We start from the raw sequence: 26,895 nt of genomic DNA, 5'->3' as shown, positions 1-26,895 counted from the left end.
AACTGCTTTCCACAAAAGTAAAATATTATCAGAAAATGTAAGATTCTCTAAAAAGTATCAAAAAAATTTTAATTTAACAAAATATACGAACCGTTAGAAAAATCAAGTTTTAATCGCAAACGACTCCATGATTCGATGACAGGTAAGGTTTCGACGGATTTTTACCCTGCGGATATAATCCGCGGGCACCAGGTAGATAGGATGCGTTTCGTTCGCGCAAGTAAGCCCTGAGAATAGATGACGAATGAGGAAAACGAGAGAGGAGCATGATAGGAGTAGATTTAGATTCGGGAAAGGGCTTAAAGATCCCTTTATTGAAAAAGGAACTCTGGGACCCCCCCTGAAACGCCTTTCCAAAGGTTAGATCGATGACGTCTACTAAAATTACGAAACCCCTTGGATCTCTTTTTTCAATTTATCCTTCCTCGTTTTTCGCGGTTGGATCTTTCTTTTACTCTTTTAGGCGCTTCCCACCTTTTTTTCATTAAACGAATGGAGTGTCCTATATCACGATGAATGGTTCGCTTACCACGATTTTCGTCAGTCGATGAAAAATGACTATCCATCGCAACACGGACTCCCCCGAAGGGACGGAAAACTGATTGTATATGGTGGGAAAGTATTTTTCGTACAATTATATATTAGCAACATTTTCAGATTAATAAATATGCTTCAGATTGCCAGTATTAATAATAAAATTTCAAATTTCAATCGACCTCAGCTGGCCGTTTCGACCTTTGGTTTAGGTCCTTATCAAGTGGGATCTAAGAGTAAGTATTTTACATATAAATTACGTGAGAAAAGTGTACAGGCATTGCACAGTATCGCACAAGTTTTCAGATTCGTCGAGGCACAATTGCCATACCTTTCGAGTATCGTGAATAAAGGTAGAATTTTATTTCTCATACGGATTAATAAGGGATTATAATTAATAAAAACATACAACGTAGAAGGGCCGTCATAAATAGCGCAAAAAGATTCGACGCTCGTTCCGATATTAAATGAATTCTCATCCTTGCGAGGGAGATTCCTGAAGAATCGCATGCATATACGCGTTTCTCTGTATCTCGCTCGCGGCCGAGTCCTTAAATTGACTCGATTTTTAAGGCCCAGTCTGGAGGAGATACCGCACCGCGGGGATCCTATGTTTCTCTTCTCCCTCTCATCTTTGCTCCAAATCGTCTCACATAGCCGGCGAGTCATGCTCCATCGATACACAATCACAGTAAAAAAACATGTTACAGCGAGTCATCTTTCCAAGATTCCTCGTTTATAAAACACCGTGCGAAACATAACGTGTTGCGATACGGGAGTGAAGATAAATCTATTACTCGTGAGAAAATTTAGGTATTAAAGTTGATGAAGTAAAAACAAAAGAAATAGAAACAGAAAAAGAGAATAAATTATGGAAAAAAAATTCCTTTATAAAATAAACTTATTTAAAAGTGACAATCCAAATTATTTGTATGATTTTGAAATTAAGAGTCACCTCTACGAAACAAGTTTCACACTCCTCTGATTTGAGAATCAAAACTTATCTTCTGCAAGTTTCAATTATCGTAATTAAATAACGTTATATATACCTTGCTGAAATCTTCGTCTAGAGATTGAACAACAAACTGGATGATTATTCAAACATACGCTCGGTGTTCAAATTAGAGACGGTGACTGACATCCGACCCTCTAACCTCGGAAGTCGCGTGAAAGAAAAAAAAAAGAAAGAGGGGGCAAAGGCCTCGTCTCGTATCCTCGAGCCCATTTTTACGAGATACTTAAGCCTTTAAACGGGTGTACCGCGCTCGGGGAAACGGTAGGAAAAAAAAACGCGCTCTCAGATTTCAAATTTCGCAGGGAAATCGGTTAACCCTCGAAATCGACTGCGACGACTCCGCCGGGCGAGGGGGATCGCGCGATTTTTCTCAGGGATTAAATCGAGCGTGACCCCCGGAGAGAGATCTAGCGTTTTTTCCCCTTTTTTTTCTGTTGCCCCTCTTGGAGGAGTCGCGCAGGTACCTGGCCCGCTACCTGCACGCGTCCATCTCGGGAAGCCCGGAAAAGTGAAAAGAGAAATATCGCAGAAGGGGGAGGGTAAAAATAGCACAGGAAGAAAAAAAAGCAGAGATTACGCGAGGAACCTCGAGTAGGGAAAGAAATACACGCGCGAAGGGATTCCGCGTGCACCTTTTTTTCAATTTCGTTTCTATCTCGTCGGCGCCTGCGGACCCTGCGCCGGTTCTCCCTTCCCTTCGGTAGCCTTTAGCCAGGCTGCTAGGGTAAGAAACAGGGGTAAAGGCGAGTTAATAGTCGGTAAAATGCCGTTCTCTCTATGACCCGCAGGGGTTGGGCGCGTCTTCGGGGGTTGCAGTCCTCTCCTCTTCCTTCACCTCTCTCAACCTCTCTCAACCCGCGAACGGGTAGTTCGCTCTTCCGTGGGGAGAATCGGAAGGGATGCAGCAAAAGGTAGCTGCATTTCCAAAGAGGAAAACCGAAACACGAGGACACTCCTTTCGTTGAGAAATCTGAGTAATCGTTGTCGCTGGTTTCCTGCGAAAGCTGCTCTTCCGCCGTGGTTGTTCTCGAATTTCCGCGTGAGAACATTGAATGAAAGAACGCGCCAACACTCCGCAGTGTACGATAAGAAAAGCGCAAGATTCGAATGGTACACAGAGAGAAAGGTAATGAAATAAATAATGAAACAATAATCGATGAAATATCACTCAATCGCCGCGGTTTCCAACACGATCCCGCCGTGTGCGTGACGTTGAGCGTTACGTAAATTCGGTATTCTAAACACGAAAGTGAGATTACCGGCAGACCGATGGCTTCGGCTTTCTTGTTTCTCGCCAGAATCGAATTTCGAGCGCTTCGTCGTCGTGTAACGAAACACGGGCGCGTTCAGAGCCTCGCGTTACGCGTGCCTAACAACATACGTGGTTAGGCTCGTCGACGGAAGTAAGTTACCGTGCTCGTACGGGGACTCGAAATCGAGCAACTGCGGACGATTCATCGAGTGTACCTAATCGAGAGGAATTCCGAGGGAAAGTCGAGTTCGCGTGCATCTCCATGATAAATTGCCGATTCCCTATCGGCTCATCGTAGTCGCGGACGATATATCGACCGCGGTGAATGCACTCACGTCATTAGAGACCTTTCAGCTAGAAACGTGATCTCGCGCATTCATCGAGAATGAAGGAATCGAGTGGATAAGTAAAAAGGCAAAACGAGGTCTCTCTAACAAATCTGATGAATCAACTTTTCGGGAAATAGCCGAGGCTGCAATTTACGGTGTATTTTAGAGTGCACGAGTAGACACTTAAAGATTTATGACGAATCGTCTCGTAAGATGAGTAGAAATTGATGCGCGCTTTCTACTGATATTTTATCACAACTGCCATTGCTCGAAAGGAAGGATCTCAGGTGGGCACAACCGGGTGTAACGTTTCCAAATTTTAATATTTAACGTCTCAGGGCGAGATCCGCATGGCTCGGCCGCGAGATAAAGAACGCAGGGCCCCGCGGTGTCCATTTTTAACACCTAACAGAAGTCGAGATGCCCAGTCGTGATTAGCCTTCTCCCCAGGGCCGATGGGCCCAGGCATTATCCGGTGAGAAATTGGCGGCCGTTCGTTTCTTTGTTCCAAGCGATTTTTTATTGACTCAAATTCCGGAAAAAAAGGAAGGCGAGGGTGGCAGGAGGGAACGGGAGGCGAGGGTGGTTGCACATCGGGTATCGGAGATGGGGGTTACGAGATGGTTTAGAGTCCCGCGGTGCTACGTGTGGGAGGCAACTAAGTGGATAAACGAGAAAGAAAGGAGTGAGGATGGAAAAAGAGATCAGGAGAAATGGAAAGAAGGAGAGAAATGTTAAGATAGAAAGGAAGGAAGAATAAGCGCGGGGGCAGGAGTCTACCGAGAGGAGGGGGAGAGTGAGGGGCCTGAGGGAAGGAAGATGCAGGAAGGGGAGGAAGAAAAAAGGGCCAGGGAACAACTGGCCGCGGCCGAACGCCAGAGCTGCGCTCATTTTTTCTCGTGGCCGAACCCGAAAACCCTTTTATGCCCACCCAAGATTAATTATCCTCCATACTCGAAAAATGAAACTGGCCGCGAACAAAGGAACGCCGCGCGCGCTACTCGGCGGTCCTCACGCGCGCGCGGTCAGTCTCCGTCGTCCGATCGCTGCTCATTCGCGCCTGATTCGACCGAGAGTACAATGAGATAATTCTCGAATAATTCTCCGTACATGAGAAACAGACGTGGCGTACTTAGCAGAGATTAAACTCAAATTTAATAACTAAGGCTTAAATTGGCGCTTTGTATCGAGTTTGTTAGACGTCAACATGGAAATTTTCAACAGCATCGAATGCAATTATACCTACGCTTTAAAGAAATAGAATTCAACAAATAAATTTTATAATGATATACGTACGTACGAAATACACAATAGTACCAATCGATGCGCAAAGGTGCGCTGTGTCGCGCACACGATGATCGAACGGTCAGCGGAGAATTATCATGACAATAAAAAGAAAATGACACTCTAGCATATTCCGCAATTTTCTATAATGGAGCGAGCTCGAGACTCGTACATCGACAAGCGAACAAGAGGTTGGGCTCGAGAGGGCAGGCAGAGGGGAAACGGGGCAGAATCTCGTTAGACTGAAAAAATTCCACGGCACAGATTTGAATATCGCATAATGTCGAATTAATGCCGGAAATTCGACTCGACGGGGCCCCTCCCGACGAGCGCGGTAATGGGGCCCTCTGAAATTTCGGAGCGACCCCCATAAAGCGATTTCGCGTATGGAAAACGTGTCGAGGCAATGAGCCCTTCTCCCCACCACAAGCGACCGTCTGTGCTGCCAGCGGGGCCTTACGATGTAGAAACCCTAATAATTCCCTGACAGTGGCCTTTAGTCTCGCCGTTTTTGCTCATGCTCTGAGTTTACGATTTTCTCTCTCGTTTGGACGGATGAGACGAGAAGGAAATATCTTCTCTGATTGTCCAACACATATGCAAATCAGCCAGAATTAATCGCTATAGCCTGATGGTATCGTGATGCATCGCTGCTTCGCTGCTTGATTGCGTGCATCTTTAAGAAATAACGTACACATACGTCACTTTTGCGTTTTATATTCGCTTCAATATCTCTCGACGCTAATTTCAAAAACGTTGGCAAGCCAAGATAAATAAGGTGTAAAGGATAATTCCAGTTAGGTACGTAACATAAAAAGAATTTCTAATTTTTAGTCGTATTTACAGCTCGATGAGTCGGTCCCTCTCTGTCTTTTTCTGGAGCAATCGGGGGGCCACAGCGGGGAGAAAGGAGTACCCCACGCGTTCCTCTTATTTTATCCGAGGTCGGGTCCCATCGCGCGTCCTTTCTTTTTGCTTGACATAATTTAAAATTTATGAGTTCGAGAATCGGTTATCGCGGCCATTCTCTCCTTTTCATTCTCCCTCCCTCTCTCTCTCTCTCTCATTCTTCATGAATCCCATCTTCTTCACCTTCTTGATCGCGAGACCCCGTTTTCTGACCGACGTGGTCCCACCGCAGAATGTAAATTAAATATTAAGATTAGGCAACTACCTTTAACGCCTTCTGCTGGCTTTTTTTCTCATGTGTTTATGTGCGTTACGTACATTAGAAAATGCCCCGCGAGACATTAAAAAAAAACACACGCAGGTTCAAAAATTCTCCGGTGACGTTCTTCACCGTATTTACACAAGGAAGACTCGTTGACTAAAAATCGCAACGTACCTCCTCGTCATCGATGTAAAAAGTAGGACACGTCGCATGTAATTGGCGCAACGTCCGTCATATTTAACCGGGCTGTCTTTAATGGTTTCTTCCGACCTTTCGCAACTTGCTCTCTTCTGACGCATTTGACAAGGGGAAAATCATGACCTCGCGGAAAATCTATAGTCTTTGAGACTGTAGATAATGAAACCAAGAGTGGGGGGAAAAAGACAAATGAAAACAAATGATAGGAAGAGAGAGAGAGAAAGAAATAGAAGTTCATTAAGACCACCAATGCCACGGGCACCGTATTAGGTTGAACAAACTGGTTTCCGCGGGTCTTTTCTCTCGCCTGCATCATCCGGCACATCGGGCTCGGATAAAAGGCTCCTGAGATTCGGCATGGCCCTTAACCCTTTATTTGGCAATGTCGCCCCGGAGCAACGCGATTTCTCTTTAAGCCCTTCATAAGAGTCGGCAATATTTCGCTCGCTACATTTACGTATTTATCTCATGTTCATCGTGTGTAAAGAAAATTTTGTATTTTATCGCGCTTTATCATTGATTGTGTATTATAGAAAAAAAATTAAATAATTATAACACTATTTTGCCTTTGATTTAAAAAGATTTAGTCAACGAAACATAATTAGATTGAAATAGAAACAGCCGATTATTCGAAACTGTTAAGGGGATAACGCAATGATTATGTTGAACAGATCGATTCTAAAGTCGACTTGCCGGCCATTAATTTGGCAATTGACTGCAATAAATACAGGGCGAACTTAAATAAATAACGGTGACGAGCGAATCGAGCGACGAAAACGTGTAAAAAGAAGAAAGAAAAAAAGAAAATGATATATTTTCGAGAATGCACGTCGAAATAAATGTTAAATGCAGGGCTGATTGCGTTTCTTTCCTGGACTGTACCGGCCATGTGTTTTCGGGTATCCGCACTCCCACGAGATAATCTGCTCTTATTTTCTCGTTTGTTCGTCACAGTCTTTTCACGAGTTGAGCTCCTCTCAAGATGCTCCAAAATCAAAGCAGTGTCCGACACGAAGGGTGCGAAGGGTTATCGACACCCTCGCGTTCTCGAGCATTCCCGTTACGATTTTCTCACAAACAAATGCACTTTACGCTTCTTTTATAACGTTTTAGATTCGTAGCGCAGATAATTAAGATCAATTTGAGTTGGTGTTTAATTACAAGCGTACTTAATACGCACGGTCGGGAATAATTAATAAGCATTTTTAATTGTCGCAAATAAAATTAATTTGAGAGTTGGTGAAACCAGTTGTAGAAGTGATGTGGCGAACATCACGTAGTTGATAATGAAAAGGAAAAAGACGACAGCTATGACGACGACGAAGACGACGATGACGACGACAACAGCAACGACGAAGGAGATCCTCCTCGGCTAGGAATGCCTCCTGATGGATTGGTCATCCGTGATTAATTTGACAAGCTGACTTTCTGGTTTTCGGAGACTGACAAGGGGCCCACGGAGCCTCAGCGCCCGTGAAGCCTAATGGGCCTTCTCGGCCACGATGCCCCTCTATCTTTTTCCTCTCTCTCTTTCTCTTTCTTTCTCTGACTTTCCCTATCTCAGCGCACGCATCGACGAAACTGGAGGTGGGAGCGTTTGAAAAATTAATCAAGCCCATGGAGTCTCCATGGAAATGCTAATGCAGGTCGCCTTTTTCATTCGATTATTGACATCGCGAGTGAAGAGAGCAAAGAAGTATCGCGCGTAAGGGGGAAAAATTTTTATCTCTTTTTCGTCCTCTACGAAATAATAATTTTGATGTAATCGATAATTTCAGTGAAATCATAAATTTATAACGTTAATAAGTATCATTTATTGCTAGCGCCTCGCCGCTGGCGTATGTATATATTTTGACTCTTCTAAGTATGTAATAAATTAAAAATTAAATCAATATTATGCATTTTTAATTTATCTCTTAAAAGTAAAATGTTCTTTAGAATGAAATTGAATCAAATAAATTTCTTAACGGAAAATAACCGTATTAAAATGATAAGAATTAGCGCAATAAATATTTCTTTCTCATAAAGATGACTAGATTGTAATAAAGGTTTTAAAATTACAGATTCATAAGAGAAAAGCGGTTTTCACAAATACGGAATTTCTCTCGTGTTTGGATATAACGACGGCTAATCTCGGGGATACGCGCGTGCGAAACCGGTACTCGTAAAGATAAAATTATCGAGGAAGCGGTGAGACGGCGAAGTGTCTGTTGGATCCCAATCCATTGATTCGACGAGAACTACTTGTCGTCGGCGCTGCGTCGGCGAGGATGGCACAAAGAAAGACGACCGTAAAACTCACACCTCGCCGACACGGCGTGAGTAGATGCACGGAGAAATAAAGTAATAAAGCGACCGATGCACTTACACCGCGATATTCCTTGCGCCAGGTCATGTCGAGAAAAGTTCCATTTTGAGAAAGCGAATATGTTTAGCATCTTTGTTAGTGCTGGTAATCGCTAAAATGTTGCAAAAAATTATTAAGCTTATGTCGCACTGCTTGCAATGATCTGTGATAAGTAATTTACTAAATACAATATTACGGCACACGCTAAGCAAAGTATCGTGCCATTCTATTATTTAATGTTATTAGGAAATTTATTGTATGATGTCGACATTGCATCGTGTCCTTTTTAATTTTAAATTAAATTAAAAGATAAAATTTAATACTAAACGATACACTGTACATGTTTGTTCGGTCAAATATCTTGAAATAGAGTCACTTGACACAAATCTGGAGGAAAGTCCCCTATACGAGATAGCGGGGTTTCTGCTAAATTCATAAGCATCGTCTATTGGTGCCACTATGCATTTATTGCTGTTGGAGTAAAATCTGTTTAATCGAAAATTCATTGTTAGATCGTTCATTGTAATCGTTGCGAAAAACGATTTGTGATTGAAGTTGGATGTCGAAAACTTGCTATCTCATATTGGAAGCCTATCTTATAATAGGGACCTTTATATATTTACGATTGGAAGAACAAAACGTAGATAATTTCTTTGTTAAAGGCCGTCGATAAGAGAATGATAATTAAGATACCGTTGAAAAGCGTAATGTCGTACGGTGTTTGTCGTCGGTTTGTTCAGAGTGTCTATAAGAAAGAAGGAGGAACGCACTCGAGATAGTTACGCGTTAAACAGCAATGGCACAAGAAGAAGAAGAAGAAGAAGAAGCGAGTTCCGGGTTGACAGTCGTTGGACGAGGACGAGAAACGCGGGACCGGGAAACGGCGAGAGATCGACGTAGAGCTGGAATTAAACAAATAATCTTCGGCGAGCGGGGAATCCGTTAAGGCACGAAAGTACGGCCGGTAAAAGGAACCTATTGAATTCTAAATTTAAACGAATGTCCAAGTGTCAGCGAGCTGACGGGCAAAATAAACAAGATGCCGCGAGGAGTAGAGGAAAAAAAGAGTAAGGAGAACGCTCGTGGAGAATGAACGAGAATGGGGAAGGATCTCGCGCAACATGTACAATATCTAAATCTGATCTTTTTCTCGTTCGGTCCCGGTGTTAGTTTCATAGAAAAATAAAATTGCAAATTTACATTTTCAACTTGACGATCCGAGATGATTTCGCAAAAACATGTAGTCTCGTGGATAATAACTGCTTATAATCGGCGGTTTAACTTGATTATCGTTCTACGCTTTCCTGCTCGTCGATGCCTCCGTGTTAAAGTTCATCGATACGTCAATTTATAATCGCGGAGAAAAATTCTGAATCTTCGCAAATAATCGACTCATGACGCAGACAAGCTCGTTAACGATTCCAATCGCGGTGATGTCGATCGTTATAAAAAAAAAAAAACAAAAGTTCGAGAGTTACATAGAATCATCTCGAACGCAGGCTACTGCAAGGACTGTACCGCGTCCAACGTCAATAGAACTTCACCGTCCCCCTCTTGCCTTTGCTCTCTGACTCAGAACTTAATTGGAGAACAAAAAAGCTGAGGAGTTCCAATTGACCCGGAAGCGGACATCAACGTGGCGCGGACTGCGACAATAGTTGTACGAATGGCAGTGGAAAAATGCGAGCCTTTAAGAAAATTGATGATAAATGGGGAAGACGAAAACTCACGCGGCCGACTCGCCTCGCTCGTTTTCTTATGCAAATCACATCTGCATTCCAGTGCTCTTGCAAAACGTTAATCTAACTTTCATCCTTCGATGTCGCGAAAAAATTTCAGCCGAGGAAAATACCAGCCATGAAATATATCCAAGAAGAACGAGAGTGCGGGGAAAAAAAGGAAAGGAAGAAAAGAGAGAAAGACGCGATCGGGCGAGAGACGAGGTATCGACGACGGATATGATGATGATGAAAAACGAGGCACTTTCGAGGATCGATAGAGAAAGCGCGGCTCGTTGCGAAGCCGCGCGAAGAGGGAAAGATAAAGAGAGGTGGAGGATGAGAATAGGGCCCCGCGGGGTTTCAGGGGGGGGGGGGGCTCGTCGCCGTGACAGCACGTGTGTAGCAGAAGCGAACTCGGGGCCCCAGTTCAGTCCATGGCTCGTAAAGCCTTTCATAAAAGCTTTCATAAAACGTTTCACGATCTCGTCGCACCGAGGGAATTCAGCGACGATCAACGTCTCGCAAGATTCGTTGGTCTCTCTCTCTACACCTTCTTCTTCTTCTACCACTTTTCGCGACAGAAAATATTCTCGGCCGAGTGCGAGATATGTATTTCACACATTATCGTGAATATCTGCTAAAATAGAAAATGATAAGAAATATCGCTACTCGCGCGCAATATAAATAATTTAGAAAGTCTAAGAAGAAAAATAAAGGTGACAACTGACGCAACTTGTTCTCGTAGCTTTTGTACAACTTTTTTCTTCCAATTTTTCCGTTTTCTACTTGCACAATTTTCATCAAGAAACATCACAATTGTCGATTCAACGACTGGCCGACCACCTGAGATCCTTAACGCCTCTCGTCAACCAAGAAGGGGGCTCTTTGTCCGCTTTCAAGGAGGAAGCTCCGATTTCGATCTCGCAACGATTTGTCCACGGGGACCATCGTACCTAACTCATACGCGCTCGGAGACATAAAAGCTCGTAACCAGGCTGATCCAGACTTCCCCCGCCGATCCCCTCTTCTTAATACCATCGATTCGCCGTTCCTTTCCTCGCTACCAACGTCACGAATTAAACCCGGCCAGTAGACGCGACAGATTCGTTGAATAGCAGTCGAATTAGCTTCTTGAATCCGACGTTTCTTAACGAAGGATTCGCAGCGGCCGTTTCTTTTTCCGACCAAGTACGAGAAAAAGGTTCGCTTTTCTATTTTCGTCAAAGAGATTTGCAGCACGCAAGGATAGAGATTTGGAAAGAAACTAAAGAGTTTCGTGTTCTAGAATTCCTTTTCTCTTTCTCCTTGGCTAGACACGTGTGTGTCTTCTCAAGTAGATAATCATCCGCTATAACGTCGATTGCTTTTTAAAGTCTCGCTAAATTGGATGACGATCTATACATAGAGAGAAAGAGATAGCCTCGTCGATCGGTCGGTCCAAGCCGATTTCGAGGACGGAGCGGATTTTCTCGCCCGACGGGTGGCATTCGATGATCATTCTTCCGACTCGGCGCTGCGGACGGATATCGTTAAAAAACGTAATCGAGCCGGGGGAATCATGTGCTATCAGTTAATGAATCTGGTCCCGTGCGACGGAACGACGCCTGGAGGCCCCGGGGAGGAGGCCTGTCTCTCGAAAGTCTCCGCGGGCCCTGACAATGGCGAGGCGTCCGACGAATTTCGAAAAGGACAAAAATAAAAAATGATGCTGCGCGCTCGCGCTCACGCTCGCGAGAGAGGAAGCGGACGGAGAAAGAGGAAAGGCCTCTCCTCTTTCTCTTTCTTCTATCCGCTCCTTCCAGCGTCTGCTGCGTGCCTGCCCGTTGTCCGTCTGACTGTCCGTCTTCTCTTTTCATCCTTACTGCCTTTTATCCGGGTAGAATGATTAATGGGTTCACGGAGGCATCTCTCTCTCTCTTCACCCCTCATCGGACCCCACCCTTCGATCCTTCCGAAGTACCCGTCTCTCTTCCACTCGCGTGGATAGAGGTGAGTTTTCTGCTTTTCTTCGCGTCAGATTATCGCTCCCCCGCTCGCTCAGCACGACAGTAGTACACACCTTTTCTGTGCCCTCGGTGTATCGCATTAATATCGCGGCGCCATGAAATGGAGCGATTAACTGGACGGAAAGTCCCGGCGAAGGATTGATTCGGTTGGCTCGTAACAAAAGTTTAGAAACATAGGATTTCTAGGTCGAAGGCGTAACTTTTAACTAGCGCGAGAAAGAGAACAGTCACGTCACGGATCTTCCCAGGCAGTAAATGTACCTCTAAGATATTTCATCAAAGTTGACGCGATATAATGTGATATTTTCAGAAACAAATACGCAACACGTCTGTTTGTCAGCTCGTCAAGGCGTGATTCGCAGAGACGGATGACGCTCGTCCGAGAAGTATCGTCCTTTTTTTTCTCGTTATCTAACGTGTCGTGGCTAGGATGACACGTTGCCGCAATAAGATCTTTTATATGATAAATTACACGAGATTTCTTTGTATTAATTGCGACGATACGTGGTATCGCGAGATGCTCCGACTTTTGTTCCTCGTCACCTGCACGTAGGTGGTGACCAGTTGGAAGACGCGGCAATGACAGACTTTTCACTTCTTTATTCTCAAATATAAGATAACAAATTTTATATTATCAGATTATAATATCAGACAGTTGACGCTTGTTTCGAAATGTCCGCGAGTTGGATTATTAATCGAGAACCATATATTCGTACGCTGTTGTAGCTGCCTTCAACAGAATCACCGGTCAAAAGAAATAAATTAATTTGTAATCCCGTCAACATTCTGCGTGTCAGCATTTCGTCCTTCGTTCCAATCAAGGTTCCGGGATACGCGTATCAAAAACTATTTTCGTAGAGCAAATAATTCGCGTTCGAGAGAAGGTGACGAGAGAGAGAGAGAGAGAGAAAGAGAGCGCGCGCGCGCGTGAGTTAAGGCGACTTCAGAATTCCGGACCGCAGGGAATTCTCGAGAGCGTCAACCCACGCTGGTCGCCGCGCGCAACGGGAAACGATGACGCTGGCTGATCTCGAAGGCATCCATCGATCGCGGGTCGGGCGGTCGACGCTTAGCGCACAGTCGGGACCGACCGACTTTATGAGTTATAAGTCGGCCATCTTGCGAGAGCCATCACATATTCACGTGCGCACATATGCGATGCACCGGCAATATGTAAGTGCCACATTCTGTTCTGGTGCACGTACAGTCCCGGCCGAAAGCCGCCCCGGCTCTCTACGCGAGTCCCCATCCTCGAGCACACATATATCGCGAGAAGTGCATTCGTTTATCGCGATGCCGGCTGACGTAACCGCCACTGCTCGGCGGAGGCTTCTAATTCACGTTGTATCGAACGATGATCGCGGCTACCAGCGCGGCGGTCAGCAGACTCGACAAATCATCCGAGGAACACCACGCCCACGTTTGTCGCGAATATCAATCCGTTTCCATTTTTTTTCCTCGTCACCTCGAGATGAATTCGACATAATTCGGTCCGTCAAAAACGCGACGACAACGTCGGAATTCCGTCGATCGATAACTCTCGCGGCAAGCGAAGCATGGAATTGATACTCGGCCAAGCTCGATCGCGAATGTCGACCAGTTGCGGCCAACGATCAATCCCACGCCAACCCGAATCTGATGCCAATCCGTGTATTCTGACCCATCTATTCCGTCGCAACTTCGTCGAGTGACAATGCGGGCGAGCCTAACAATGCGACTCGACAATACCGGTTTAATAACCATCCAAAATCGTAATCGTCCATCTTAATTTCCAGAGTGGCGATGGCACTTGAAACAACTGTCACAAGTCGATCGAAACTTGGAGCGTAACTTTACGTAGTGATGGGGAAATTTTCAAATTATTCAATTAGTCGGTTGAATGTAAATGGTAAAATTTTGGAAGGTCCCTTACCTTGAGCTTGCTGGCCAACATTCGGGTTGAGAAACGTGGGCGGTAGTTGCCTGCTGACCGATTTCGCAAGTTCGCCCCCTGCCAGCCCGTAGATTGCCAGAAGTTCTTGCATCGTCGACTCCGCGTACTCTCTCATGCCCTCGAAGGGCTTCCGCTCTTCAATCTCAACTTCGCCGTCGACGTCGTTGCCCCGTTCATCTTCGAATTGGGTGTCCTGGTCGTCCAAGCGAGACGACTCCGCATCCAGGACGCCGCTCCCGCTTCTATCCGATGAATCGGAGTTTGGACTCCTCGCCTGGGTACCGTAGACATCCGAGAACAAATCCAACAACAGCTCGCGTTAAACGAATGAAATCGAATAGCAAGGATCGGTCGATCGCAACTTACCTCTGTACCGGGGGAGTAAAACTTCTGCGACCTCAGCTGCTCGAGAATGAACTTATGCCTGAGAGAGTCCGCGCTATCGTCGTCGGCCTCGGAGGACGGCGGTCTGGTGGCGACCGAGAGATCCATTGGACTGGCCTCGTTATTGTTTAATCGTTGCTTCGACCTCTCCTCGGCCGGCAGCAACATCGTTTTCCTTTCGTACTCGAGGATCTCGCTGGAACTCTCCTCCACGACCTCCGGTTCGTCGTCGTCTCTCTCGGATTCGTCGGATACCTCCGCCATCCGGCTGCTTATGGGCTTGAAATTTTTTCGCTTGTTCCGCGGCTTGCTCTGGATGCTGCTGGTGATCTGCAACTGGGCCTGGGCCTCGTACTGGGAGTCGCTGTCCTGATCGGTGGCGCCCCGTCGGGTCGTCGCGTAGTTGTAGACCGAGTCGGAAAGCATCTCCGCTGATGAAAGATGAAATTCACTCGATCGTCGTCTTGTTTAGATAAACCGCCATAATCCTATCGTTTCATTTCTCAACCGACGCTAATGGCGTGCGCGCAAGAGCCAAGCGAGTCCGATCTCAAGCTGTTTTTCGCCTCATTTTTACATCCGTCGGTCTCTCCAATAACTTAGGAATGTCAAGTGCGAGTAAAGACAATCTCTGAACGAGCAATGGTATCTCGGGATTTGCATCGCGAAGGTAGAGGCGACAATAGTCACTAATTCCGCGTAACAAATGCCGCGGCGTTTCAAGGCGATGCCGCGCAGCGCGTCGCTCGTTTCTCATATCACAGTTAATAGATATCAACTTTTAGCGTCAATTACAATCCTGCGAACTCGGACGCTAAGCAGACGCTTCTTCTCGGAACGTCGGCGGTGCGGCGTACGCGCGATAGTTTCATAAAATTAATCCCGCGATTCGTGTGCCCGTGACGCGACATTCCGCTGCTTTCGCTTATTGTCAGATATGCCGAAACGATCGCTTTGTGGTTCACGTAAGACGATTTCTTAGCGCAAAAACGGAGAATTGTCGGTAACAATATACCCAGATAGCACAAGACATTCCTACGAACATTTTAGGAATATTCTTCAAGAATATTTGGAATATTCCATAGTCATTCTTATATATTTATCTTATGTTCGTGGAACACTCGACTGGCACTATAAATCTATCTCGAATGTGAATAGAATAATCGAATATAGCGTGTCGGTTATATATGGTATGATCACAGGTTTCACTGCCTTTTGCATAAGATGAGTGTATTGAATAATAAACAATGTGCAATACATAAACTCGATGAATATTAAAAAATTATTCTGATCGAATATTCCAAAGACATTCTCGACGTATATTCTAAAAACGTTCTTCTTTGTTATGAATATGTGATTTCTATAATTGTAATAATCTATATATATTTGTAAAATATTCGATTGGAATATTCTGAAATTAAGAATATTTGCACTCCAGAAGAATATTCATAGAACTAAGTGTGCTATCTGGGTAATGGCACAGCAAGGGTCCTCTCTTGACTCCAACGTTTCATAAGCAAAGCGTACAAATCACATTCGCGGTTTTGTAATCTACACGGAAAGAAAAATGCAGCTGCCGTAGCTAAAAACTGCACGCGGCAATTAAATTTCAGTTGTAAAACATGGACAGCCAATACTTAGCCGTGCCAGTTAAATATTTTGTTACTGAAACTATTGTATCAGGTGCGACAGCAAACCGTTCGCTGCGGTTTAGAACTTTATAGTTAAGGCAGCAAAATATTTTTAGCAAACCACGATTAGCTTACGGTAGCGAAATTATTTTTTCAGTGTAGACTATTGTTAAAGTCACTAAAAATCTGAAAGGTTTGACGATTCTATGTAAAACGCCTCGTAAATTTGAAATAAACTTATCATGATTACACGGAGAGACCGATATGGTTGCCACATGTCTAATTAGGGTTGGCACAACCCCAATAAATAGTATAATAATATTTGGGACAGCTATATCTGTGGTTGTCACACCCACACTGGTATGATAAGTCGTGGAGACAACCATATGCGTTTTGTGCAGCAAACCTAGTGAATGCTGCAACACGAAACAATGTAGATGCGCCCATACTGTTTATACGGCAACATTTTAATTTTACTAATAAGAATTCTTCAATGTCGCCAGCGATAATTGACAACGTCAGTGTTTCCTTGACCATACCTGGCATTTTTAATAATGCAGAAAATTTATTGCGAAAAATATTACCTCGGCCAGGGTTTGAACCTGGACCTCCTTACACTCTAGACGCCCGCCTGGCTGAGGTAATATTTTTCGCAATAAATTGTCTGTATTATTAAAAATGCCAGGTGTGGTCATGAAAACACTGACATTTTAAGTTTAATTATCTTTGCCTTAGCCGGTCTTTCCGTGTAGATATTTCACATAGAACACGAATCTGTTACGTTTGGTATACAATGAGTTGTTAGTCGTTAGTCAGAAGTCGGAACTATCCTTTTCCTTTCTGGGTGGAAGAAAAAGAGGACCGACACATAGGTTCTGACTTCTGACTAACGACCAACACCTCACTGTAGACCGGCTCTTAGCGTTCAACTATCGACTTTGACGGAAAGTGTCTTACCGGGGCCATACGGGCTGGTTACGGCGGACATCTCGAACCCCTCACGGATCAGCCGGCTGCTCACCGCATCCTGAAAGAAAGCGCGAAATGATCTCCAGTTCGTACTTGGGCCGGTCTGTCTCGCGAATTTGCTTCTCACGTGTTTCGCTGACACGTGGCAACGACCGGCGAGGAGTGGCACTGCCTTCTGATGCGCGGGACGCGCAGATATCGTACTTTCGATTAGAAGGGAATTACCGCGGTAAGAATCGATTTCGATTTATCGCGAAGCAATCTCCGTCCGCGAGGCGTTTCATCAACCTAATCGCGAATGAAGTTCGCGACTCGTTCCTCGACAATAGACTCGCCGATGATGTTTCTGAGTCTGTACCAAGCTCGAGGAGGGAGCGACGTAAGAGAATCGCGAAAACGAGGCGAAAACAAAGGCACGTCACAGTAACAAAAGCTGCGGTGATATACGAGCGCCGCGCTGGTGTTGGTCTCGCGCTGCTACTTTCGAGCGACCGGCTTGGCGCGATAACGCGCGAGTGCACGACAATTCGTTTCTCGGTTATTGGAATGCAGACCTTTAAGCCCATTACACGCTGTCGTGTCGCACGGCGGCAAACGGTACGCCGAAGGAGAGAGAGATGAGGAAAGAAAGGGAGAGATTGCGAACGCGCGACAGGAGAGAGAGGACACGGGGGAGAGGGGAAACGGCCGACGAAGCGAAAAAAGAGAGAGAGAAATGAGAGAGAAACAATAAAAGGACGTGGAGCGCAGGCGGCGTGATAAGCACATTAACGTCCGACCAATCGAAAGGGTTTATCTCGCTAGGGTTATACTCGCACTAACTGTCATTTCATGGTCTTACGGCTCTCGGGTTTGGCTCTCTCGCAATGAGAAACGGCAGAATGGAATTTCAATCCGTTGGAAAATGACTTCTTACCCGCTTCTGCCGCCGCCGCCGCCGCCGCCGCCGTCGTCGTGGCCGTTCGTCGCCCGATCGCCTACGTATGGCGGTTTGCCTTTTTTGGCCCGAGGGTTTGACCCCGGCCCGATGCTGGACCGCATCCTTCAGGAACCCGTCGCGAGAGATGGGTAGCTCGCTCATCGAGCGCGGTTCGTCTTTTATTAATGTCGCGTTTAATCGTTGTCGCTCACGCGGAAAGAACAGCGTGTCCCGACGACGGAATTTCTTATTTAAACGCGAATCGTTAGGATGCATCGTGCATACGGCGCCTTAACGATGCTTAAACCCGGCGATCGCCAAGGCGATAAGGCACGCCGCAGAAGTCGCGGCTGCGATGATAATTGCCGATCACGACGGGCTAATGAGCCGAGTCGTAAATAATTAACCTTTAAATAGAGAAACCCCATCCCGCGGGGACCATCGAATCGACGCGGATCGGCGACACGCGCCGTAATTCCAACCTGTCGTACCGATCACGCTTGATGTACGAGGGCTTTCTATTGCCTCCTCGATCAAGGCGCAAATTGTGTTGCGCGTCGCTCGCACGACAGACCGCTATTCAGACCGGTAACCAACCGGTCCTCGAAAGATCAACCCCCGCTACCCCGAGTCCGCTACCGTGTCGACTGACGCTTGTCCGCGGTGTCAACGAGGAAATCGTCTCGAAAGACACGCGCGTTTGTTCGCAAAATTCAAACCTTGATAAATCGGCATCATTGTGCAAGTACGCGCAGCCAATGATGCCTTAATCTTCCAATGATAAAAAACAATGTAAGAATAACGCAATAATATCGTCTTTTATCTCATTGCGCGCACACACGAAACGCCGGGGTGTGCAACTTTCGCGATTCCATCGCGATGTGTTCCTGGCCATTGTTACTGCCATCTCGCGCCGCGGCGCATCGGCTCATCGACGGATCTACAGATTTAAGCAGAAAGATCTGTGCGAATAATCGCAAGTAGGGTCGGTCGAAGTCGAGCGCGCCCTCCGATTGGCGCGAGCGCGTTAGGCGTAGCCGCGAGAATATACGCGCTGCCGGCCGGCGACGAGCGGGGATGCGCAGCGCGTACGATCGGGACGATATGTCCGAGTGCCCGCGAGGAAGGAGCGCGAGCGAGCTCCTTTTTTCGCCGGCTATACAGAAGGGATAATTAACATCTGTTACAGTACCTATAGCGCGCGGGCCGCCCCGTTTCACCCCACCATGCGGCTCGCGGGGCGGACCTTGAATACATTATCACCCTCTCTGTACGTGCAAGCAGCACGCGCGCACGCACGAACGCACGCACACCTATGCGCACGTGCACCGAAATCGTCGAATCGCAGTGTTCGCGATCGACCGTCAACGAAAGCCTTCGTCCCGTTTACCTCTCATCCCCGCGTACATTCGTCGGGGACCTAACGATCTTTTCGTCGCGAGAATCGCGAATTGAATTTTGCGCGAACAAACTTCATTCTCGCCGACCCCTTCCTTTTAATTGGCTCTGGCTCAAACGAGGAATCGGTCTCGGTCGCCCTCTGGCAATAAGCGAGAGCTGCGAATTATCGATGGATTTAACTTTAAACTGGTGGACAGAGCGCAAAGTTTCACCCCTTGAAAAGTCTATTGTTCTCTCGATTCCATTGTTGTATCATGCGCGTACGACAAGAAGATCGTCTGTGTTCTCGGCGGATTTTTAAAATTCCTGAACCTTGGCCTAAATACTCGAGATACCAGATCCGAAGTTACCGAAAGTCGACCGAAAGGGACTGAAGACGGTGACGCGCCATTCCAAGAAAGCTTGGAATTCTATCCTGTCTTCTTTCCTTAGCGTGATGAGCGCCGTCGCCGGTAAGTAAATTGGAATAAAAAGTGCTGCAAGAATGGTGGAGAGAAGCGCGCTTATTAAACGCCTGTTAAATTACGAACTTGCAAAAGAACGTTCGACAAATTGCCTTGTGAACTCCCGGCGATAGGCATAATGCATATTGAGAAGCCGTGTTTCACGTAATTACAGAAACGCTTGCAAACCGCTTGCTAATGAGGACGCGTCACGCATCGGTGATGCTCGTGAATCTAAACCGGCGATCGACTTAAAGGAAAAGAAACTACGGAATGCGGGCATCTCACGATAATTAAGACACTTACAGTCATTACAGCTCCGTGGCGTGTGGAGTTTAGTGGTTGTGTTTTTCTTTCGAATTTGCGCACGTATACATTTGCGTTAGAAATGGCAGTGAAACTTGTTAAAACGTAAGAAAATCTTCGCTACCGTAGCTAATCACGGTTTGCTACAAATATTTTTCTGCCACAAATATTAATTTCCAAAGCACGGCGAACGGTTTGCTGTCGCACCTGAATAGGCGCAGTAGCCAAATATTTAGCTATCGCAACTAAATCTGAGCTGTGCATATTTTACAGCTGAAATTTCGTTGCCGCGTGCAGTTTTTAGCTGCGGTAGCCACGGTTTTCTTTCCGCGTGCGAGTGCGCGATTTCGATTTAATCGTAGCGATTCAGGGTAAGCAGATATTGGGAGAACGAAGGGTTTAAGATCGATCAGTTACGTACCTAAATCTATACGAAGGAGACACATCGAATGGAATGAGATAGGTTGGGACGGGATAAAATTGTACGAGACAGCGGCTGGGGTCCGTGAGAGCGGGCTACCACTCGACATAGCTCGACGCTGATGCCGATGCCAGAAGGAGGAAACAAAAAAGTCGGCGACGTAACGCGTTCGTTCGTCAAACACTCGAACGTAACGTTGCCAGGCCCCGGCGGGCTGGAGGGGCCTCGCGGCTTCTGGAGTGCCTGCTGCGGAATACCAGGAGATTATTCAAATTCGCCACTGACGGCTTAAAATGTATATTAATCGTCTATCTCATGCTGAGACGAACGACCGGAAACCGAGTCGCTGCTCGCCGCCGAATAATACCGGCGCGACTTATGTCAAATCGCACGTCTCCAAATACACAGCGACGAGTCTTAGACTCCAGGTGCTCCGAAACGACGACGCGAAATACCGGAGTGTCGTGTTGTCGCGTTCATGTCACCGAATACCCGAAACATCATCGCGATATACAATTGCGCATTGTTACGGCAAGCAAGTGTTATTGTTATGTATATTAAATATAACGCAAAGTTGAATAAACAATTATAATTTTGTTAAAACCTGCTCACAATTTATTCAAAGGACAGGCTCTTATTACTCATTGAAATTTCTAGAACTTCATTTCGATATTGAGTAATTATTCAAAGGCCTTCCATTAAACTTTTACTTGACAAAAGTCAACATCCCGCGGACTCTCAAGAGAGTCGGTGATAAAGCACGGGCTTCTCTCTCGCGCAGTTAATATTTTTTTAATACTTTTCCGTTGTATAATAAGGATTACTGTAGAACTGCTTCTGCACTCTTTCTGCACGTGTGGCACTCTACCTTGCTCCCGGACTGAGAAGCCGAGAAAGGAAGTGTTAGAGAGAACGGGTTAGAGAGAGGGCGAGTGTGTTCATAAGATATGGTGTGAAACACGAGAGGACCGAGATTAAAGAATGAAAAACATAGAATTCTGAGAACTGGTTGAAGTCATAATATTCGTAATTTCAAGCCGCGCCTTATGGCGGCCGCGTCTTCTGCGTCGTTGAAATTAATGCGAGCGGAAATAAAATTCCTGCCCCCGTCGCCTCTCGCCGCCATCGCCGCCGCGCCCTTCATTCCCGCTCTTGCTCGAAGCTTCGCCGTCCACGGCCGCGAGACAAGTGGATGGCGTTTAATGGTCGAGCATCATGTAAATAAATTCGGCCCTCGTCGCCGGACGGAAGGATGTTTGCTTCTAATATTTGGACTTCGCGCCGCGTCGAAAGAATCGACGTGGAGAGGCGGCGAGACGCTCGGTCTCGCGTTTCGCCAACGATGTTTGGCCTATACGAAGATTGCGCCACCACAAAGACCACCTCACAAAGATCATCTTTAGATCAAATGCGTAATGGATCGTTCCGTTTCTGCGCCTCCTAGAATTCCTTCTCAGAAGAGAACCGCGGGAAGCGATATCGAGTGGCGAAAATTACGACAGCCGACCGCGGCCGGGAGCCGGGAGCCGAGAGCCGAGCGCGAAGAGCCGGGTGAGAGGAGATCGCGAAAGGGTACGCTCCATTTACGAGGATTAAGATAAAGCGCGACGTTGTCTCTCTCGGCTGTCTTCGTTTTCCCGTTCATCGGCACCTCGTTCCGCCCAGCTCTCCATCGTGTAAAACACGCTTCGCTCGTGTCTGCGTGTGCTTTGCGCGCGCGAGCGCGCGAGCGCGCGCTGTTAAAAATAGAGCACGCAACGACTCACTAATCTGGTTAGGGCTACTTAGCGTAACTCCGACTATTTAGACCTGGATACGGTTACGGTAGTTAAGCCGCCATCGGCTCTAAGTAGAACCGACGCGGCGACGGCGGGGACTTTTGGACCTTTAAAGGAGAGAGGTCTCGTCGGCCGCGCTAAAACGTCTTAATAGGCGCGAGCAAGCTCAAATGTGCGATTTTACGCCGGTTTCCCTCGTTTCATTCTTTTCTTTCTCTCCTCCTTATCGCTTCCTTCAAAAATTCCCAAGCGCAAAAACGACACAATTGCAACAAATATTTCAAGAGTCACACTGAGAATATAAATTACTTGCACACCTTTTCTTAATCCTTTAACCGAGTCTATTGCGATCTTATTGTTAAAATGTCTTTGAGTTTGAGTACATTGTGAGCTCTTGTGTGTACCGTACAATTCTTGATAAGTAAAACGGGATCGGTTGTATTTAGCTTCGCGGTTGTTCATCCTCCATCATTGGGCAGTCCATTGCGAGTCCCCCCCTGATCATTTTCGAATCTTAATTTGAATTTCAATAAAGCGCACACCGATGGAATTAAATTTGCCACTGGGCTTCTCTCGCTACCGCTTGCACGTCCAAGCAGCAAACGACTTAATGGCCAATCTCCTTCTTCGCTAGATGCAGAAATAACGTCGGAGTTATCTCGGCTTAATTGTCACGAGCTTCACCTCCGCCAAGTTTTAAGGCTAATCAACGAATGAGTGCCGAGTAATTCATCGATGGATGTTGACTCGTACGCGACGAAACAGCATAGAGATCTCTTTCGCAAGGTCGTATCTCGACTTTACGCAATTTTCACTTTTTCTGCTTAAACAACAATTTAGAAGACAATATTAGTCGTCGAGATGATAAAACGGGAAGAAATATAGGCGATGTGTGCCGTCACCAGATTGAAACTGTATATATGTAAATATATTACAAGATATATGACATTGCGATAAAATGGTACGTTTCGGTCTCCGAAAGTGACCCTCTTCAGCAGCACGCTGTTGATTAAAACTACTTTCCGCTTAAACACTCATTCAGGAACAGAATGAGCGTTTATGCAGAAAAACCGGAAATTGTGTTAACTGAGATACGACCTTGCGAAGGAGACAAGTCGATATTGAACACACACACCTTTTTCTTGCGAGGAACCGTCAAAGCTACGTTTCCCGAATAAAGGAACACTTGCCTAGATTTATTTCCAGACAAAAGCATGTGAAGAGACTCGATAACTTGCAACGTACAATTAGAGTAGCATTAATCTGCCCGATAGATCAAGTATTAAATGTTGACGCGCAACGCTAATTACACATATATCGAAATCGGTAGTACGGTTCCGCTTACACGAAAGCCGTGCGATTCGGAATCTCTTGGGTACGCACGTGCGCGGATACGTGCGTCCCCCCCCCCCCTCCCTCTTGCATCGTTCTGAAAACGAGATTTCGAAAATCCGTTATTTAAATAAGGCAGGAGGGACGCGACCGGCAATGGCTCGAGCGATTTTATAAAATTAATAGTAAAGGGTAGGCCGCGCTCGCTATTATGCGCGTATGCAAATACGGACATAAGGGTTGGCGGAGAGGTGGGGTCCGCCATGCAGAAGAAGGAGGATATCACGAGGGGAAAGGAGAAACAGGGAAGAGGAAGAGAGGGGGGGGGGGGCTGCCGTGCAGGCTGCAAGGCATTAAAACTTCCGAGATTTATAGCAGCCTGGACTGGTCTGGCCTCGCTCGATTCGGGGTGGCTTCTACTAAAAAGGGGGCCATATTGCTGGTAACGAGCAACGAGGGGGCAGTGGCGTTACGGGGATATGCGGTACTCTTATTCGCGAATTTTAATAAAACAGTCTTAAAAACAGCGGCGCATGATTCACCTTCCTATTGTCGTACGAGATTAAGTGTCATTGATATTTTAAATAATCGCGAGAGAGGTGTTTATTTGAAGACGAAACACCCAGTTTCGCATATCGGCGTCGAAAGTAATTCAATGAAATGGCGAAGGCGAGAGTACGAAAGACTTGGCCAACTTTTATATTCGCTAAATGATACTTGGTCCCTTATAATTATTCGCTCCACAATCGCGCGATGCTTTCGGAATTGTTTTTACGCGTCGTGAAAACGAGGAAATGTCTGTGCGGGTAAATTTTATGAGAGGGAGAGAGAGAGAGAGAGAGAGAAAGATAGAAAGGGAAGAGGAGAAAGACGTATTGAAAATTCTGCGCGTCTCGCATACGCGCTCATCAACCTCGAACACCAATTAGAGTCATCTCGCAAACGTTACACTTGGGAAGCGAAACGATCGGCGCTTCCACGGGCCGCTTTTTATGGGCCCGAACGCAACGTCTCCTCGACTGAAGAAATGCTTCTGAACGGAGGTTGAATGCTCGCTTTCTTCGTTAAGTCGCAACACGATCGTTTCTTCGAGAGTCTCGGGTGTCGAGCCAGCCATATTTTAGATCGTCTCGCGATGCGCGATTCCCCTGAATCTCGCAGCGTTTAACGGAAGTTTAGACTTGCATCCGCTTTCTCTTATTCGCTCGCGAGTATTACGGATATAACTGAATTATCGTTATTAAAATTTATATGTATTATTGCTGCACTTATTTATTATATGCACTCGTATAGAGGCCACTCTAATTAGACATTTCTTCCAAATTGAACGTATTAGTACGGCTATCGTAATCGCGAGTTTCGATTGAGTTGACTGGAGAAACGGGAAATCCTTCCTTCGGCGATACATTCGTTCCCAATTGCCTCGGCAAGTACCTGTCAAGGGACATTTTATCGGCGATTCGCGTGTAAGATTGGTTACGAGACTCGATTGATCCCTAATAGCGAGCCGCAAGAAATCAATAAGAAATCAATCGTGACGTGACGGCTGGCTCTCGGCTCCTGATGAATAATGGAAAAATCTGGTCTCTCCTGCGAGCGCGACGGTGGAGACCGTCGTCGGCGGGGAGAGATAATCCAGCCAGAGTTTTCTGGATTACGCGCGATCCCGTTAGACTCGTTTGATGTCTTCTCCTCCACTCTTGCCCCTCCCTCTTTTCTTCCTTATTTCATACCTAGTAGCGTACGTGTCACAGCCAGATGCAAATTTGCGCCTATCGCTTCGGAAACCGGTTGGAAATATCAAACCGGTATCGCAACACAATTAAAATTATTACATTTCCTTCCGCGCTTCCCCTCACGCCGTTTATCACGTAAACTCGCGCGTTTTCCTTTCGCTAGAGAAAAAAAATTAATCGCGTTTAGTCGATATTTAACAGCATGGGATAATAATAATATGCTACGGAATAAATTTGATAGCCGAGAGACCGACATACATCATAAATTATTAATGAGACTTAATATTCTTCTCTGTAATTTTTATTTTTCAATTTTTGATCGAGATATAATGGTCAAGGTTATAAATAAGTAAAAAAAAGGATTTAACACAATTAAAAAATTTCTCGGCCTCGCGAATAGTTTCTGCCCGCGATACGATCGCCCACTGAACGTTCTTGACGATTTAATACAGACAGTGATCTCAAAGTACTCGCGATTCCCGAGAAGACGAGGAGAAATAGAAAGGAAAGGAAGGAGAAGGTGACGGAGGAAGAGGGCGGAATGAGAGACCGAGGTATGGAATTCCCTCGAAATCTCCTTAGCTCTGACATAATGAGACGTCGAACTCGACCAGAGTCGTGAGACCCGTATACGCACCGAGAGCATCGAGTTACAAAAGAAGAAACGGAAGAAGATAAAGAAAAAGAGGAGGGAACCAAGAGAACGAGTTCCTTTACGAGTGCGGTCCGATAGCGCCGCGAATCCCTCCGGATTCGCGTGTGTTTCAATCGTCGAGACTCGTACGATCGAGAGAAGAAAAAAACCAAGCAAGATGAAAAAGCGAATGGATCCGACCAAATTCCGTAAAGTCCAAATATACTAACTGTATAAATTCGTCGGAGAATTCTCTACTGTGCATCCTCGAAGAAGAAGACCTAATATATGTATACGTATACGTGTAGTTGGCGCTCACAAATCTTCGTGTCATAAGAGTCGAACAATATTCCAATTTAAAAGGAATTAAAAAAATAATCAGCGAAAAAGTAAATGGAACATTAACATTGAGGTAAAAGAATGTTGACGGACACATACATATATTACAGGCAGTCTTTATCGCCGAGTACCATCTGGAAGACGTTGCTTGGAATCCTCATCCGGATTATCCGTGTGACGTCTCGTGGCCGCGCGCGATTTACAGTCCGGACTATACGAAATTTGCGACGCTCTCCATAAATTCCATAAACCTAACGAAAAGCTATATCATCGGCCGAAAAGTCCGCGCGCCGTGTCGCGGTCCGGTCCGAGGGATTCCGCGAAAGCTGGCGAATCCTGCGGCGCATAATTCCATGGGCCGTCGAAAAAGAAAAAGAAAGAAAGCGAACGCGGGCAGACAGGGCGCGGGCGAGGAGATAAACCAAAACCGACCGTTCGACCGAAATTCCGCGAAATCCGGTAAAATTGAATCCCAGTGGAAACCGGGTCGACAAAGGGACGACGAGGTAGACGCGCCGAAGCGATCGGGCTCGAGAGTTCGGTGCTGGAGAGAACCGAGCATAAAAGTCCGGGCTGCTCTTCGCCGTGATCGAAGAAAAAGAAGCTCGTCCGTGGGCCCCCGGGAATGATGAATCGTTTCTATTAAAATACTTTTTCGACGGGGAATACAGAGAGTGGGCATCCGGCTCTACCGAAGCCGCGAGTGAATTTATTTACATATTTTCAATCTGGATTAAGAGGTATCGTCGGCGACAAAAGTACCAGGCTCTCTCATGAATGTCACAAGTGTCTTTTTCGTCGATATCGCATTC

The 26,895-nt window shown here is 46.1% G+C and overlaps 1 protein-coding gene across 2 annotated transcripts in view; it reads right to left on the bottom strand.

Annotated features, from left to right (window-relative positions):
• LOC105566866 overlaps nucleotides 1–26,895 on the bottom strand; it is a 78,800-nt gene that overhangs the window by 31,412 nt on the left and 20,493 nt on the right. For both annotated transcript variants that reach the window (XM_012021236.1, XM_012021237.1), the window contains exons 2-4: nucleotides 16,763–16,832; nucleotides 14,157–14,605; nucleotides 13,770–14,064 (exon numbers count right to left, since the gene is read on the bottom strand). In XM_012021236.1, the coding sequence (XP_011876626.1) occupies nucleotides 13,770–14,064; nucleotides 14,157–14,605; nucleotides 16,763–16,793 (775 nt within the window). In that variant the 5' untranslated portion in view covers nucleotides 16,794–16,832. The remainder of the gene's footprint in view (nucleotides 1–13,769; nucleotides 14,065–14,156; nucleotides 14,606–16,762; nucleotides 16,833–26,895) is intronic.

This window comes from Vollenhovia emeryi, unplaced genomic scaffold (assembly GCF_000949405.1).
Source record: "Vollenhovia emeryi isolate VEMERY1.0 unplaced genomic scaffold, V.emery_V1.0 DF939142.1, whole genome shotgun sequence".
NCBI classification, from domain to species: Eukaryota; Metazoa; Arthropoda; class Insecta; order Hymenoptera; family Formicidae; genus Vollenhovia; species Vollenhovia emeryi.
Note: the sequence above shows the minus strand (reverse complement) of the source record. Positions and strands in the feature narration are given on the sequence as shown.